Here is a 17,105-nt window from a genome sequence, read left to right as displayed (position 1 = left end):
TATGGATAACTCTTTTGGAGTTTCCGGTTATTATCTTTTCAATTGCCAATTTTTAGAGGCTTTCGGTTTGGAAGTGCTGGGATCGCGAGATCATATCACTTGTTCGTTAAAGAATGTTTGAAGATCGATTTTTTCAAGAATTTAATACCATAAAGTATTTTTACTACTTTACTACAACAAGGTATTTTGAAGAATTTAATACCGTTATGTATTTTCACGACTTTAATACAACAAGGTATTTTGAAGAATTTAATACCATAATGTATTTTTAAGACTAATACCAAATGATATTTTTCAAGCATTATGATATCGAAACGTATTTTGGTCGAAATACATTTATGTGTATGGCATTAAGTGTTGGTGATTTTGTATCATCAATGTGTATTTAAGTGTAATGGATTGACTTGGTGACCAAAAATCAATCTTGATAAATATTAAACAAGTAAGGAAGGTGCGGAGTGCACACTTGTTTGAGTTTATTCAAGATTCAAAGTAAACTGTCATTTAGAGACGAAACCCCTAAACGAAAGGGGGTCTGGGGGCAGCGCCCCTGGGAGCGGGGTCCAAGGGGCAGAGCCCCTGGCTGGGATCGAGCTGTATAACCACAGTAAGTTATTTTATAACACGCGTGTAGGGATCGTTATTTTCCTGCTCAAGACTCTCATGATTAGCATGGTCATTTTGTTATAACCACAGTAAGTTCCAAAAGTACCTTCTTTTACTGATTAATAATATTGGAGAGTTGATGGTTATTTATGAGCAACATATTACTGATCTTGAAGATGTTTATATACATGTGAATGCATATAATGAAGGTCGAAATCCATAATTGGACAGAAAATAGCGTCCTGAAAGGGAACAGTTTCAAAAAATGTACTTGTGTATATTGTTTACCATTTATACAAAGAACATGTTTTGTAAAACAAACTGCTGTTATATATTATTGCTCTTGAATCCACCTTTATTAATTCCTTTGGCTTTATTAACATAAGGTTCCTTAGGATCTCCACTCACCATCCTTGATTCATATCCGTGCTTTTAGAATCAATTACGATTGTCCCAAATGATGGGGTTGAAGATGACAACAAAGTTTTAGGTTATAAAAAAGCCGAAATTAAAAAAAATATATACATGCATTGGATTTATATGGAGCAAGTGGGATATGAAAAAGACTATTATTTTGTACCTAAAACATCAAAATTTGCCTAATTAAAAGTAGAAAATATAATTAAATATTTCACACCTTCGAATCTTGGAAGAAATCATGAATTTGATGGTTAGTTTGAAGTGAAAAGCCAAGTACAACGGTTTACAAATTTGATCATTCTTTAGTAAAAAGTTTTATTCTTCCTCATATATATGATACACAGTATTTACAAGTGCTGGCATTGAAATGTTTTGTTAAATAACACCCAACTCAATAGGATACGCACTTTAGTAATATAAACAAAGAAATCATCTGTTCATATAGCATTGACTGCTTTTACAAACATATTTTTTACAGAATATAGGTTTTAACTGTTAAGTGGACCCTTTCTTATATAAAATCATCATTACATAAACTTAATACATGCCAAAGATGTTAACTCTATTATGGTTTGGGGCCCATCTCATACTTTGGCGGCTGTGACCAACTGTTTTTAGGAGCATAAGCCCCGTAAAGTCCAAACCATGTTCCTTTTGTTTTTCTTTCTTTATATTATCACACTTTCTTTTTCCAAAAGTAATTACAAAATACAGACGGTTGTAATTAATTTGAAAAACGGCGAAGATCTGATTGGTTTTGAAGATATTGTTACCGACTTACCGTACTTGACTGGCTAGATACATCGAATGACGGCTGCACTTCAAACAAACTAATGCCTTGTTTCTTTTCTTTTTCTTATTAAGCGGTAAAAAAGCCCTAAAATATATTTAAGTAAATTACAACACACTTGGAGAAAATAGAAGGAAAAAAAATAAATAATGGCCAATTTGTAAAAAGTTCGAATTACACGGGGAATTTTTCATTTCCCTTGATTTTCGTCACTTTACTCATACAACACTTAATGGTAAAAAAACAGATGAAGTATTGTTCCCATTAAATCCGCCAAGTCGTCAAAAAGAGATGGTACCTAAGGATATCTACAATGAATTGAACTTCATAGAGTTCAACACATTGTCATATCATTTTTTTACATTCCATATAACTTTATCAATTTTTTCCTACAATGCATTGAACTTTACAAAGTTCAATAAAAAAACTAATTTATAGTGTGTGTGTGTGTCTCTCTCTCTCTCTCTCTATATATATATATATATATATATATATATATATATATATATATATATATATATATAAGAATTAAAAACTTTTATTTTTTCCATTGAAGAGTTCAATGACCATTAAACTTTAAATCCATTGAATGCTAAAGGGACATCTTACTATGATAGAGTTTAATCCATTAAATGATAAATAAACTTGCCACCTCATTCAAGTCACCGTTATGGATGCTTTAAGAGCTAATTGGTTTTGAAGATTTTTATAAGTGTTCATGAGACTTGATTCATTGAATGATGGCCGGAGTGCATGTATGGCTTTCACTAATTAATCGTTATAAAAAAATGACAAAACTTCAAAAATGGTCATTGTGGTTTCCGAAAATATCAAGTTTAGTCCCTAAGTTCAAAAAACCTCACAGATGGTTCCTGTGGTTTCAAAACTTTTAACAAATGGTCCTTCCGCAAAACTCCGCCAGCTTTCTACCGTTAAGTGAGGGACATTTTCGTCATTTCAATACACAGGGATCATTTATGAGGTATTCTCTATTAAAAAAAAGAAAAAAAAATATAATTATTTAATTAAAGGGCCCTACCCCTTTCTCTCTCTCTCTCTCTCTCTCTCTCTCTCTCTCTCTCTCTCTCTCTCTCTCTCTCTCTCTCTCAAGAAATCCAACCCCATGAAAGCCCACTTCTATAGTTGAGCATTACTACATAATAGGGGTGTTGAACGGGTAATTTTTTCGGGTTTCGGGTAATTCGGGTTTTTCATGTTAGAAAAATTACCCGTTACCCTACCCAAACTAAATTCGGGTAATTCGGGTTTGGGTAATTCGGGTATCGGATCGGGTTTGGGTAATTCGGGTATTACCCGAAATATATAATATTTTTTTTTGAATTTCACCTGAAAATAAATTTAATAAAATAAATACGTCGTGCTTTAATAGTCTTGTTTATATAAACAAACGAGACATAAACGAAGTTACTCAAGCTTTGAACATTAAGATTTTTTAGTCAATAATACATGAGATATCAAGTAATTTTTTAACAACTTAATCTAGTCTAATAAGATGTTAAAAAAATAAACACCTAAAGATCTTAATTTAAAAGTTTAAAATGATTAAGATAAATGTAGCCATAAGTTTTGTCATGTTTTGAAGTTTCGTCAAGATAATGAGTTTGTTAGTTGTAATAAAAACTATAATCTAGAAAATAGTTAAGTTTTAAAAAACGTGATGATATATAAAAATTACTTTTAATATTGTTAGTGTCTTATTGATATAATAAATATATTTATGTTTTACAATAATGATAGTTAGTTTAAGCGTGATCAAATAACTGTTATATAGTACAAGCTCTACAAAAAAAAAAATTTAAAATAATTTGGGTAATTCGGGTATACCCGAAACCCAAAAAATGTACCCTTTACCCGACCCGAAAAAAATCGGGTAACACGATTACCCGGAATAATTTACCCGATACCCGATTTACCCGATCCGATTTACCCGATACCCGAAAAAATCGGGCGGGTAATTCGGGTATCGGGTATTTTCGACAGGGCTACTACATAACATAGCTCAAAATTGTCAGCGATGGTGGATTATGTTGTATTAGACGATGAAAACATCAAAATTTCCTTGAGGTGAGATGGAACCATAGTTACCAGAAATGCTCAATTGGTTCCGATCCTCGTACCCAATCGAAGCCAAATCGTCCCGGTACGTAATATCTTGGCGAACCCCAAAATTCTTCCAATCGATCCCAATCGCGATCGGATACATTCCCACTGGCGTCCCTGATGTAAAAAACGACCATACCTGAACTCGATTTTGTACCTTGTGATCGGAATTTGGGCGTCGACTGAATTGAATTTAGGCGGGAGAGAAGGTCGCATTTTACAGCGGCTCTTTGATTTTTTCTGTATCGCTAGGTACGATGGATCGATTATTTGAATTCCTAATCATAATTTCACTTCTGGAAATCGATTTGTGTATAGTTGTTCATCCTAGGATCGATTTGCATTTGCACTGGTGACCTCAAATTGATCTCCCCCTAAGAAGTGGTTTGAATCGACTTGTGCTTTTCCCCACCACCTCTGACATGCATTGCAACTTTTCCCTTCTGTTTTTTCTATGTTTTGTGGTGGATAAAAAAACCCTAAATCTGTTCTGGTCGCTATCTCTCACTGCCGATGTTCGATGTAGTCGTTGTGGCGATTTTGGTGATCAGAAGGAGCAGGTGGATGTTGTGGCGATTTTTGCGATTTTCCGGTGAGGTGGATTGGGTTTTGTGGTTGGTGCTTTTCCGGTACGAGAGAAGGCATGTTGGCTGTGATTGGTCGGTGACTAGGTGCAGCGGAGGCAGAGTAAGAAGACCATGACCGGCGGCAGGTGGCTGATTGTAGAAGACGATGGCAGCAGCCGGTGTTTGTCTTGGGGGGACGGGTAGCGATGAGAGAAACAAAGAAGGTGAAGAATGAGAGTATTCTATGGGTGGAGAGAGAGAGAGAGAGAGAGAGAGAGAGTGGGGCCCTTTAATTAAATAATTATATATATATATATATATATATATATATATATATATATATATATATATATATATATATATATATATAAAGAGTAAATTACACGAATGGTCCCTATGGTTTGGGGTAATTTGCACGTTTGGTCCCTAACTTATTTTTTTAACTCGGAAGGTCCCTACTATTTGTTTTTGTTACGCGCTTGGTCCCTAATGTTTGTTTTTGTTACACGCTTGGTCCCTGTCTTACCCAAAACGACTATTATTTAAATAGAAAAAAATGATGGGGCGTGTAAGGTAAGGTGAGAGGGGTGGGGTTGGGGGTGTGTTTATTTAAATAGATTAAAAAATCAAGGGTAAAATAGTCTTTTTATGTATGATAGGGACCAAGTGCGTAACAAAAACAAACAATAGGGACCTTCCGAGTTAAAAATACAAATTAGGGACCAAATGCGCAAATTACCCTAAACCATAGGGACCATTCGTGTAATTTACTCATATATAAAATAGAGAAAACCTCATAAATGGTCCCTGTGTATTGAAATGACGAAAATACCCCTCACTTAACGGTAGAAAGCTGTCGGAGTTAGGCGGAAGGACCATTTGTTAAAAGTTTTGAAACCACAGGGACCATCTGTGAGGTTTTTTGAACTTAGGGACTAAACTTGATATTTTTGAAAACCACAGGGACCATTTTTGAAGTTTTATCTAAAAAATTAATTGATGCTAGTTATGCTTAATCGATAGTTACATGTATGTTTAAGTCTTTGATCTCATATGTATCCCATTCAAAGAATCAATGAAACAAGATTCATGTTTCATAAAACCAATGTTTTAGAAACCGGTTTGTTAGTTGAACCGGTATGGTGATTAGTTTCTAGTTCAATAGGTTTAACCGGTTCCACCGTCGGGTCAACATGTGTCTATAATTTCTTTTTTCTTATTTTTCTACACATGCATACATATATAAATCAAGAATTTTGCGTCCACAAGTTTATACATTAAAAATACACATAAAAATAAGTTGTAGATCAATCCAAATACATTAAATTAACACATAACGATAAATTTTACATCAGTCGACATACATCAAAAAGAAAAACAAAGTATAATACCGAAAAAAAATATAGTTTTAAATGAATACAAACACATAAAAAAACTTCATAACATTTACGAATGTTTTTATTTATAGAAATCTAAATATATGTGAAAAAGATCATCAAAGTTTATTCTGTAAAATGTTTTTTTTTCATGTGTTTTTATTCAATTTATTCGATTCAACCGATTTAATTTAACCAGTTCAACCGGGTTTTTGTAAAAACCGGCCGGTTCGTTCTAGTTAAAAAATATGCATAAAACGGTTAATAGGTGAACAATTTCCTTCCTTGGTTCTCGGTCCAACCGGATCGATCGGTCGGTTCAAACCGATTTGTAAAACATTGCATAAAACCGACTTATTTCTTGCTTTTTTGACATTAGATCGCGAATTTTGATGTATCTATGTAACCTTTGAACATAAAAACTACTTTCTATGCTTCTTTTAATGGGACATCTAACCACTAATAAAGATGAATTGGACTTATATGGAACAAGTGGGCTAATAAAAAATGTCAAAAATTTCTTACATTTCAAGTGCAATAATTGTGTATATTCCATTCTTATAAAGAACCATCGAATGTATTGAAACTTAGTTTGAGTTTGCACTCTATATTTTTACTAATAATATAACAGTAGGGGAAAATGAAGTTATAAAAGTCCGTTTCAAGATAGTTAAATTACAAGGTTACTCCATCCTTCTTATTTGAAACTTTCACCTTTTTTTTTTTTTTTTTTTTTTTTTCTCTTTTCTCATTTCTTTTCGGGTTTCTATATATTTGTTCTAAAACTTTATTTGTTGTTTAATAAATTACAAGACTCTATAGAAGTTGGGTCATTTCATTTGAGAAAGTAGAAACATCATATCTAAGATTTTTGTAACGATATAAAGTTGACTCCTCAAAAACTCCACTATCACTCAACCCCTTTTTTCAATACTTCAAAGTTTGTATATTTAATGTAGAAAAAAGGTAAAGAGATTATAAATTTCAGCCATTTTTCACCAAACACACCTGAAAAGGTGAATCTTTGAATGGAAGGTGAGTATGGCATGTACAAGAAAGGAAGCAGTGGATGGTCATACACGACTGGAAATGAAGAATTTCAAGAAACTGATGTTTGGTCTGTTTGGAATCAAAGCAATGATTTTGATTCAAAATCTATCAAGTCAAAACGATCATCATCATCTTCTAATTTGAATTCAAGAAGCATTCCTATTTCAACAGCAGCCAGAATGATTCCTAGACCTGGTACAAACAATCCCTGCATGGAATCTAGGATTCCTCAACAACAATCAGCACCTGTCAACGTTCCTGATTGGTCAAGGATCTATGGAAAGTCAAACAGATCATCACAGAATTCTCCACGGCTTGATTATGGTGGTCATAATAATGGTAGAGGGAGTTGGGACAGTGATGATGATGATGATAATGGTGATGGGAACATGATGCCCCCTCATGAATGGATTGCACAGAAGCTTGCAAGGAGTCAAATTTCTTCATTTTCTGTATGCGAAGGTGCTGGAAGAACACTCAAAGGCAGAGATCTCAGTAGGGTAAGAAATGCTGTTTTGACGAAAACTGGATTTCTTGAATAATATTCCCTACTCTACATACATTATCTTCATAATTCATAACTTCCCACGAAATATTTTTTAAAACCCAACAAATTCAAGAAATGACATTATCATTATCAGTATGATTGATAATTGTGATAATAAGATGGGTCCCATTCATCTTGTGGTGGTATTGTGTGTGTAAATTATTATTCCTCTGTTTATTTTTAATGTTTTTTTATGGTTTGTATAATTAAATGGGTTTTGTGGCTAATGAGTAATGATGGATATAGTTATAAGTGGTTTTTCTTTTTATGGTGTATAACTATTTATTCACAAAGTACAATTGACGTCATGTCTAGAAAAAAAGGAAAGATGGTGCTTTCAAGGTTTTATTATGCTAAGAATTTGGGTTATGTTTTATAGACTAACTATATATTAGCTTTTCATATAATAAATTTATTGGGAGTTTATAAAAAAATAATATTTAAAATAGACTAACTAGACGATAATCGTAAAATGATATAAATAGTATTTAAATATTTCGTTCCAAAATTATTGTCCAAAAAAAAGAACATACACATTAAAGAAATATTCATTATCATTAACTTTATTGAATAAAATATTACATTTAATTTTATAATAGCTATATTTATTTTTATGGTATTTTAACTAATAATAAGAGGTAATTTGATAAAATGATTATTTATTTCAAAAGTAAATTATTATTTTGAAACAAAAAAAACATGGATTATTAATACAAGAGAAAGAAAATATAATAAATTTGGCAAACGAGATACTTCAATCGTCTTAAAACACTAATATATTACACCAAGAGCAACCATGATAGTTGTCCCAAATAGTTCCCATAGTTTTTACAACTTTTCTTAAATTGCATTTTTGAAAACTTTTTGCAAAACTTATTTTGACAACTTTTTTACTAAGTTTTCTAGAACTTGGTCTTTTATACAAATATGTAAAGCTGTATGTAAAAAAAGGAGTTTTACAATTTTATATGCATATAAACAAATATGTTAAAAAAGAATTAGTTTATAAAAACTAAAATTTTAGAAAAAGTTTTTTACAAGAGAATATATATAAGAGGACATTAGGGAAAAGTTGCAAAAAATGTTTGCAAAATGTTGCAAACGTAGTTGTAAATTTTGTAAAAAAAAAATTTATGTTTTATAAACCATATAAAACAAAATTATATATATATATATATATATATATATATATATATATATATATATATATATATATATATATTTTAAAGTTTGTTTCAATGCAACACTTTTCACTAATATATCTACCTATTTATCAATAAACTAGGAAATATGCACTTATCACAACATATGTGATGATTCAATCGGTAGAAAAACCTAAAAAAAGTTCAATTATATATCTTACCTCATCATATGTGATGGGACATTAATACATACTCAACATTAATTAATCATGTGTGTAATTATCAAGATTCAGAAATTTGCAATGTTGTATCTTGAATTATATCAAAGTCTTGTCAATCTTCAAAAGTCATAGGACAATTTTCTGTTTAGATCTATCAATATAGATCTTGATTTTGATATGGTATTTCCTGGGGAAAAAGCAATTTTCAAGCCAATATTAAGGTCTTGCAAGCTTGGATAATTAGCCTGAATGAAACATAGAACTTATCTCAACGATTATCAAGAACAAACCATTTAGGAATGTGTTTTGATTTTATTTGTCATCTTCGATAATCCAATTATACAAATATGACAATATGTAACTATAACGCTTTAACGATTGCTATATGAAAGAAGAGTTTCCTAAATATTTATAATTTTGGAGAATCATTCGTTGTGAATAGATCATTAAAGGTATGTACTTTTAAGTCCAAATGGATCTTTATTTGGAAGAATCAATTTGTACTTAACATACTTCCTATTTTCCATATCTGATAATCCAATTATACATATATGACTATGTAATCAAAACTTCTTATTGACATCTCTAATAATCCTCTTATACACATATGAAAATATGTAATCATAACACTTTAATGATTACTACATGAAAGAAGAATTTCGTCAAAGTTCATAAGTAGGCTTAGCAATTTCTAGAATTTCATTTAAGACAATTTAAAAAGCTTGCCCAAGCCATAGAAAATATGGTGAGTTGTTCTCCTTCCTTAGTTAAAACCATTTAAGAATGCTTATTGCATACTCTAAAGGATAATCTCAAAAAATAGATGTAAGGCAAGTCTATATGGACATTTTTCTATAAAGGTCATATACATCAATATGCATTAGTCTGAGTAATGTTTTCATCTAAGTGATGATGCTTTAATCCCCTTCTCACATAATATAAATCACATAAATTAAAATGACTCAAAGTTACATGATGCTAAGATTCCTTTTTATTGGAAGTTTTCTATATATTTCAAGTTGACGTGACTAAAATGATAACGTCACGATAACGAACGTTCAAATGGACAAGAACAACATACTACAATTACATCATATTGTAACAAATTTAATGGATTTTTATAAAATAATATATGTTATTTATAACAAAATGATACTTTCTAAAAAATAATTATATAAGAACCACTAAATAGTTAAATATATGAATATTTAATTGAAGTGTTTTAATCTTCAACATGAACGCCAAGAACGATCAACATAAACAATCAAAATAAATTAATGGTGATCATAAATATAAATGTGGCTTTGATACCTTATTGGGAAGTATGTAAACCAAAACCAGTTTAAGAGTAGTACACAAAGGAAGACTTAACAAATTAAAACTTTATAAGAATTTCTAAAAGTTGGATCCCATTAGAACATTTATAATTAACCAAAACATCAACCCATATGATGTTAGAAATCTATTACCTTAGTATGTATGGATCCTTTGATGTAGGAGACAATGATCAAGATAGATCACTACTATTGCTATCCATATGAGCTAATACGAACTACTGTTAGACACCAAAAATCAAAATCAAAACAATTATATTTTCACTTGTCTTATGATTGTCGACCAAGAGAGGGGGACCAAATGGAGTCACTAAATACAAGGTGAATGATAAGATTGGATTAGGGTTTTCAGTATTGACTTATTTCCATAATTCTTACATGTCTTTCTTTTATTTGAACTTTAGGTGAGCTTTAGGAAAGCGTGTTCATGCCAACCACTTCAGTATCCCAAACTCATTAATTACTCATTAATTAGTTAATTAGACAAATAAACTAAAGAAAGTATTTTATTTAATGATAAGTAAAACCTTTTTTATTATTTACATTATAATAATAAATAATAAATAACTAATTATTTAAATAATAATTTATATATTGTAAATATATTATTTATCCTTGTATTTTTTAATGTTATTTGTCAGTAACCTCATAGATTCACGTATAACTAGCATTAAAGTAAATTCTTTGTTTCTTACGTACTAGATGCAACACTTATTTGATTTTTACAACAAAAAATGTAGCATTAAGTAATTCCTTACTATTATAAGAAAGCCTCTTGAAAGTACTTCCTTTTATTCTCTGACTTATAAAATCCTAATCCTTAAATTTTAAAGAAAAAGAAGACCGAAATTACTCATCCATTTGAACTGGATTAACCATGATAGTTTGAATAGTTGATTGTCTTTGGTTTCAATTAACCATTCCATATGAAGAAGATTCCATAACTCCTTTAAACAATCCAGCCTTCCTCAATGTATAAAGTGGTTTGAACACATAACATTCATGACAAAGTGAACAACGTATGTAAGGCGAAGATCCATTATCATATCAGACTAAAAGAAGAAGTTTCATTTCAAGAACCTACAATACTTGTTATTGATATGTTTGATAATATATAGATGCCTTCCAACAAACATGTATGAAAGTGTAGCCTCATAAAGCTTATTCAACTCCTTAGTTTTTGCAACTAGTGCTTCACATAATTAAAACACACCATCATTTATAAAACACATATTACATCTTTATGAACTAAGTAGATATTTTACACAATTGCTCATCTATACTCATATAACTTTACTAATTGCAATTTTATGAGTAATTTCATTGATTATAGAGATCCAATTTCATTTTCGAGTTCTAGAAGAATCTGAGCCACTTGGACTTAACTCATACAAAAGAGTCACACAATATGCTATTAACATCTAATATTTCATCCACATAATGTTTTCTTATATGGGATGGAGCCCATTATTACATCTTTTCTGACTAAAAGTGTTCCATTATTAGTTATATTTTAGATTGCATAACAACCATATAAAAACATACACATTTGTATGAAAAATGATGGAAATACTTGATCATACCTTCTTCAAATACTTGATCATACCTTAATCTACTTTCTTTTAAAAATTTGATATGTTGATTCTTTTTCAACCTTCATATCAATAACAATACATGTTGAACCTTATCAACATGAACCTTTGATGAAATTTGAGAAATATTAATATCATGTGCACTCTATAATCAACATTATGTAACGCCCGGGTTTTCAGGGCTAAGCATTTTTGTCAATGTAATAGTCTAGGTCAACTATTGTAACTCTTTTTGAAGTAATAAATATGAAATATTTGAGTATTATGTGAATTATGTGTGTTTATGTGTTTATTATTTAATTATAAATGTATAATTAATAAAGAATAAAAATGAGCGTCAAAATTAAAGTGTGAGATAATCCCGATATCTCTACATAAAGTTGTAGAATATGTCTCAAGGTTTCCGTACATATAAAGAATACCGAAATCCGAGCTATAACGAAGAAGTTATGGCCCGCCGAAGTTTTACGACAAAACCGGCACGATACCGGGAGACGTAAATAGTGAATTTACGATAGAAGACTTTTTAGCCTTAGCAATCTAAACAAAAGTCGTAGAATATGTTAAACTAAGAACATCAATAAAAAGAACGCCCAAATCTGACTTCGTATGAAGAAGTTATGATTTTTCTAAGATTCGACTTAGCAGTGCACGGCCTGAAACTCGAATTTTAGTTCGAGCGGTTTTTGGCTTACGCAACATAAATGAGAGTTGAAGATCTCATTAATAGGAAATCAACGGTAAAAAGACAGACAAAAACAGAGTCCGTATGTAGAAGTTATTAATTTTACGCAGACGTTTAACAGTATAATCTCCTTGTACTGTTAAATTTAAGATCGGTCGAGAATTAGCTGACGGTGTCAAAATGAAAGTTGTAGATCTTATTATTACCTACGCGTGGATATAAAGAACGTCAAAAACGGAGGTCGTATGTGAAAGTTACGGATTTTAGAAGTCGGAAGTGTGCTGTGCGAAAATGGGTGATGTGGCACAATCTTGGCCATTGCTTTCTCCCCAAGGCTTGCCACCAGATGGTGACATGTGGCACCAAGTTCAGCCACATTTCACCCTATAAATACCACCTCTCCCACCCTCATTTTCTTCACACCTTTCCCATTCTTTCTTCTCTTTACTCTCTCTCTCTCTCTCTCTAGAACCTCTCTCTAGCTCCGAAATCCCCCGAAAAGCCTAGGGAACCTCCCTAGCACGAGGCGGAAGCCCCGGAGTGCTCGAAGGCTCCGAGAAGAAGAGCTTTTCGGCTCGGGAACGCTGCTCCAAGCAAAGTCCGGTTTTCTATAAAACCCGCTGTAAGTGAGCTACGCCTACGCTATTTTTAATATAACTTTTATTTAATTATAGTAACGTTATTAGGAACTTATAATAAATACTTGGGCTATTATTATGGGTTATATAAGTATTTTTTTTGACGCTTATATAATAATAATAATAGCTAGACTATTAATTAGTCTCGACGAATAATAAACTAAACTCTAGTGGTAATAATACTAGGTTTCGTCGAAGAAAAATTCTTTTTAAGAAGCGAAGCGCTGTCTGAGTTCGGAATCACCACCTTTTCCGGTGAGTGCATAGTTACCTTCAACTTACACATAGATATGAAGTATTTTATATAAATTACGTGCTATGTGTGCATATTATCTGAATACTTGCTATCTATGCTAGATGAACGTTGTTATACATGTTTTCAATGATTTAAACTGTATATGTATTTTATATCTACGAAAATGTTGGGGTAAAACATGGGTAGATGTAATAGGTGATGTGTGATAAAATGATGAGAGGCCTCGATGTTGTTGTTGTTGATCCAGTCATCTAGCGGAGTATAGATGACGACCACGGACTCTTCTAGACAGTCCAGTGGAACGCTAGCAGGCTCGCAACCTGTAGGTGTTGTGAACGATGTGTTCACCGGTGTACTCCATCCCCCACATGGTTGCCTATTAGGACATTTATTGCTGAGGAATCCCCTTAGCAGTAGTGTTCGTCCCGATGATGATCCTTAGGCTAGGTCCCTTATGATAGGTGTTTAGGGACGTAAAGTGAGGATAACGGGAACGGGTAATCGGGTTATTGTTGATTGATGAAATTAATAAACTTATTTATTGTGGGTTGAAAACCCTATGTGCTCACCAGGCTCCCAAGCCTGACCCACTCAGCTTTATGCATTACAGGTAATGGCGCATGAGCATAGGTGTGATGTTTTGGACGAGGGATTACGGATATAGGCCTGTAGATATGAAATAATGTAGTAAGGCTTATATTGTACTGTTTATACTTTTGATCTGTACGAACATGACATCCCGAGTCTTTTAATGAAATACATTTCCATGGAAATGCTTTTGATAAATCTTTATCATATTATTGTTTTGGGACAAATTCCGCAACCCTTTTATTAAAAGATAACTCTGATTTTGAAATAAAGTATAAACAAAACCGGTCTTTTCTGGCCGTGATTTTGGGGATGTCACACATTACATCATGATTCATTTTCTTTACACATATTAATTTTAGGATCCTCCATGCATATCTCTATCTTAAATATACATCTTTACCTTTAGTATCGTTTTCTATTTTTGGTTGACAAGTAATCTAAAGGTTCTCTTGATCAGATACAAACAAGAAGAACTAAGAACAAAGTTATCACAAAGATATTTTCACTAAGAAATGATCCTCACAAAGAGAATCGACACAAAGCATCGATTATTGGTGGCAATTAGGACAAACCGAGTACACAGATATATAGTAAGACTAGTTACAATCAATCCCGACATTTAAGGGATTGACTCTAACCTAAGTAAATAAATTGATCATAATCACTAAGACTAAGGAATAGTTAACTGACAACTACTATTAGTATAATTACAGAATATAAAGTAAATACACTACTACTAGTGATCACACGCTGCCGTTGGAGAGGTAAATAAGATGATGTTGGCATTGGGGTTGAAGCTGATGGTCAACGTGTATTTGACTCATCTGATTATAAGGTTCGACCTTACATAATCTTCAGCTGGCTCATATTTTATACTACCATTAAAACTATTTGGTTCTTTGATCGATTCACTATCACATTCCACGAGTGAAAAATACTCTTCTCTAAAACTATTATTCACCATGTAGTCCCTCTTATTCTCACAATAATATTTTTATTACCAAGAACTAATTTTAAAGCCCATAATGCATACAAAGTGTTTAGTCTTAATGTACACCTTATGTTAGAGGTTACCCTTTTGGAATAGTTATAGACTAGCTACACTCGTAGAAAGTGTAACACGTATATGGAGTCAAATATTGTGTCTCCAAAAAAGCTCTTATACACACACACACACACACACACACATATATATATATATATATATATATATATATATATATATATATATATATATATGGGAACTTCAATATATCTAGACACTTATAGGACCATGTCACATCAATATAAGATACATTAACACACCCCTTTAGGGGTAAAGGATAAATGATGATAGATAATGTTTGTAACAAGCCATAAGGGTGTATACGTCGAATGGGCTCTTATAGAGAGAGATCGAGAAGGGAGACTCGAATATTATATATATATATATATATATATATATATATATATATATATATATATATATATATATATATATATATATATATAAGGGACGGTGTCACTATCACACCAATATAGGATACACTAACACTCCCTTTTAAAGAAGGAGTCTCGATAAGGTCAGACAAAAATCTATTGAGCTACAAGTGCAGATGCCGACTCTAATTCCATGTAGAATATATGGTTGAGTCCAATATGGTCACTCCGAAAGAGACCTAATGGAGAGATGATGGAATCAAACATATATAGACATTTATAGGACCTTGCCACACCTATATGGGATACACTAATAGCAAGAAACTATAATCTACACACTCAAAGGAATCCACTCAGTCTTGAGTAGTACAATATGTTCTTTGCTTTCAAAGTTCAATGACCATATTAATAATTTTCCAAGAAATCCACTAATACCCATATATTAAAGGAACTTTGTGTAACTCGTAGGAGATGAAAGTTTAATCATCACTATCTTTGATGTGATGGATTTCCAAATCATTAAATCCTACATTAGTACACAATGAATGTATATTTTAAATAATTTTCAATTTCTTCATTTAACCAATAACCTAATATTATATAGTTTTGCTCATCATAACATCTAATTTATCAAATCTAAAGACCATATCCTCTAATTTAGTTACATTCTTAACATAAGACTTAGAACACCCGAAAATCCATATTTTTGTGCAATGTTACATGCTTTTGATTACCTCCCATATTCGGCCAACGAGCCTTATGAAGACCTTGTTTTTTTTGTCCCTTCTATAAAATGTTGTAGGAACATAGATTGATAATAAGCTCAAACATATTATCTACTAAAAAAGGGAAAATCTAAAATCATCCTATTTGTACTACATCACTAAGAAATATAACATTTGATATGTTTTTGTGTTTGAAAAAAGCTTTCAAAAGTCACATGTTCTAACTGATTACAAAGAATTCATAACAAACAACATAGAAGAATACCTTTACACAGATTCAAAATTAGAATTTGTAGTAATAAATGATGATCCTAATCTATGAAAATACACCCCCTCCCAACATCTTATTTTCCTTCCATCGATGGACCTTTGTCCACCCGTCGCTTTGATCGATTAACATAAAACTAAAATATGAAGATGCATTGGATACAAGAGATCATTATTTGGAAAATGTAAGAATCTGACACCCGTCTGTAACACCCATTTCTAGGTACTTTCATTTATGCCTTCATGTTGTTTTAGTTGTAGTTTGGCCACTTACGTTGGGTGTACTAGCCTTATATGCTGAGCGTAAGTGATATTTGCATAATTAGCCATATGTTTAGCATATATTTTTATTCATTTTTAGCTAATTATATGAATAATTTGGACAAAAGGTACTTAATGATGCTTAAATTATGTTTTCAGTCCAAGAGACAGCTTTGGAGCAAAAAGGAGTAAGGAGGAGCAATTAGAGACCAAAGGATGAAGAAAAAGGAAGTATAACACATCTACTCGGTGAGTCCACACCTCTACTCGATGAGTTCGTAAGAAGGATCCCGAAGAAAAGTCAAAAATCCTTGCTGTACACGGATTCCATGCATCTACTCGGCGAGTCCACGACCTACTCGCCGAGTAGCCTCTGTTTTGTGATAACTATAAATAAGGATTCTTAATCCGAATTAAAGACTTTTATGGCTTCCTTGGAGAGAGAGCTACGATTGGAGAAACCCTTGAAGAGCTAAAGAACCCTAGTCTTTGATCTTT

The 17,105-nt window shown here is 32.0% G+C and overlaps 1 protein-coding gene across 1 annotated transcript; it reads left to right on the top strand.

The window, feature by feature from the left end:
- Positions 1-6,596: 6,596 nt before the first annotated feature.
- On the top strand, positions 6,597-7,703 carry LOC145004014 (uncharacterized). The gene has a single exon (XM_078962919.1). It carries the CDS (start codon positions 6,908-6,910, stop codon positions 7,469-7,471), a length of 564 nt encoding a protein of 187 aa, XP_078819045.1. The 5' UTR covers positions 6,597-6,907; the 3' UTR covers positions 7,472-7,703.
- Positions 7,704-17,105: the final 9,402 nt, after the last annotated feature.

This window comes from Lactuca saligna, chromosome 7 (genome assembly GCF_052625555.1).
Source record: "Lactuca saligna cultivar CGN05327 chromosome 7, ASM5262555v1, whole genome shotgun sequence".
In the NCBI taxonomy this organism is placed as follows: domain Eukaryota; kingdom Viridiplantae; phylum Streptophyta; class Magnoliopsida; order Asterales; family Asteraceae; genus Lactuca; species Lactuca saligna.
Note: the sequence above shows the minus strand (reverse complement) of the source record. Positions and strands in the feature narration are given on the sequence as shown.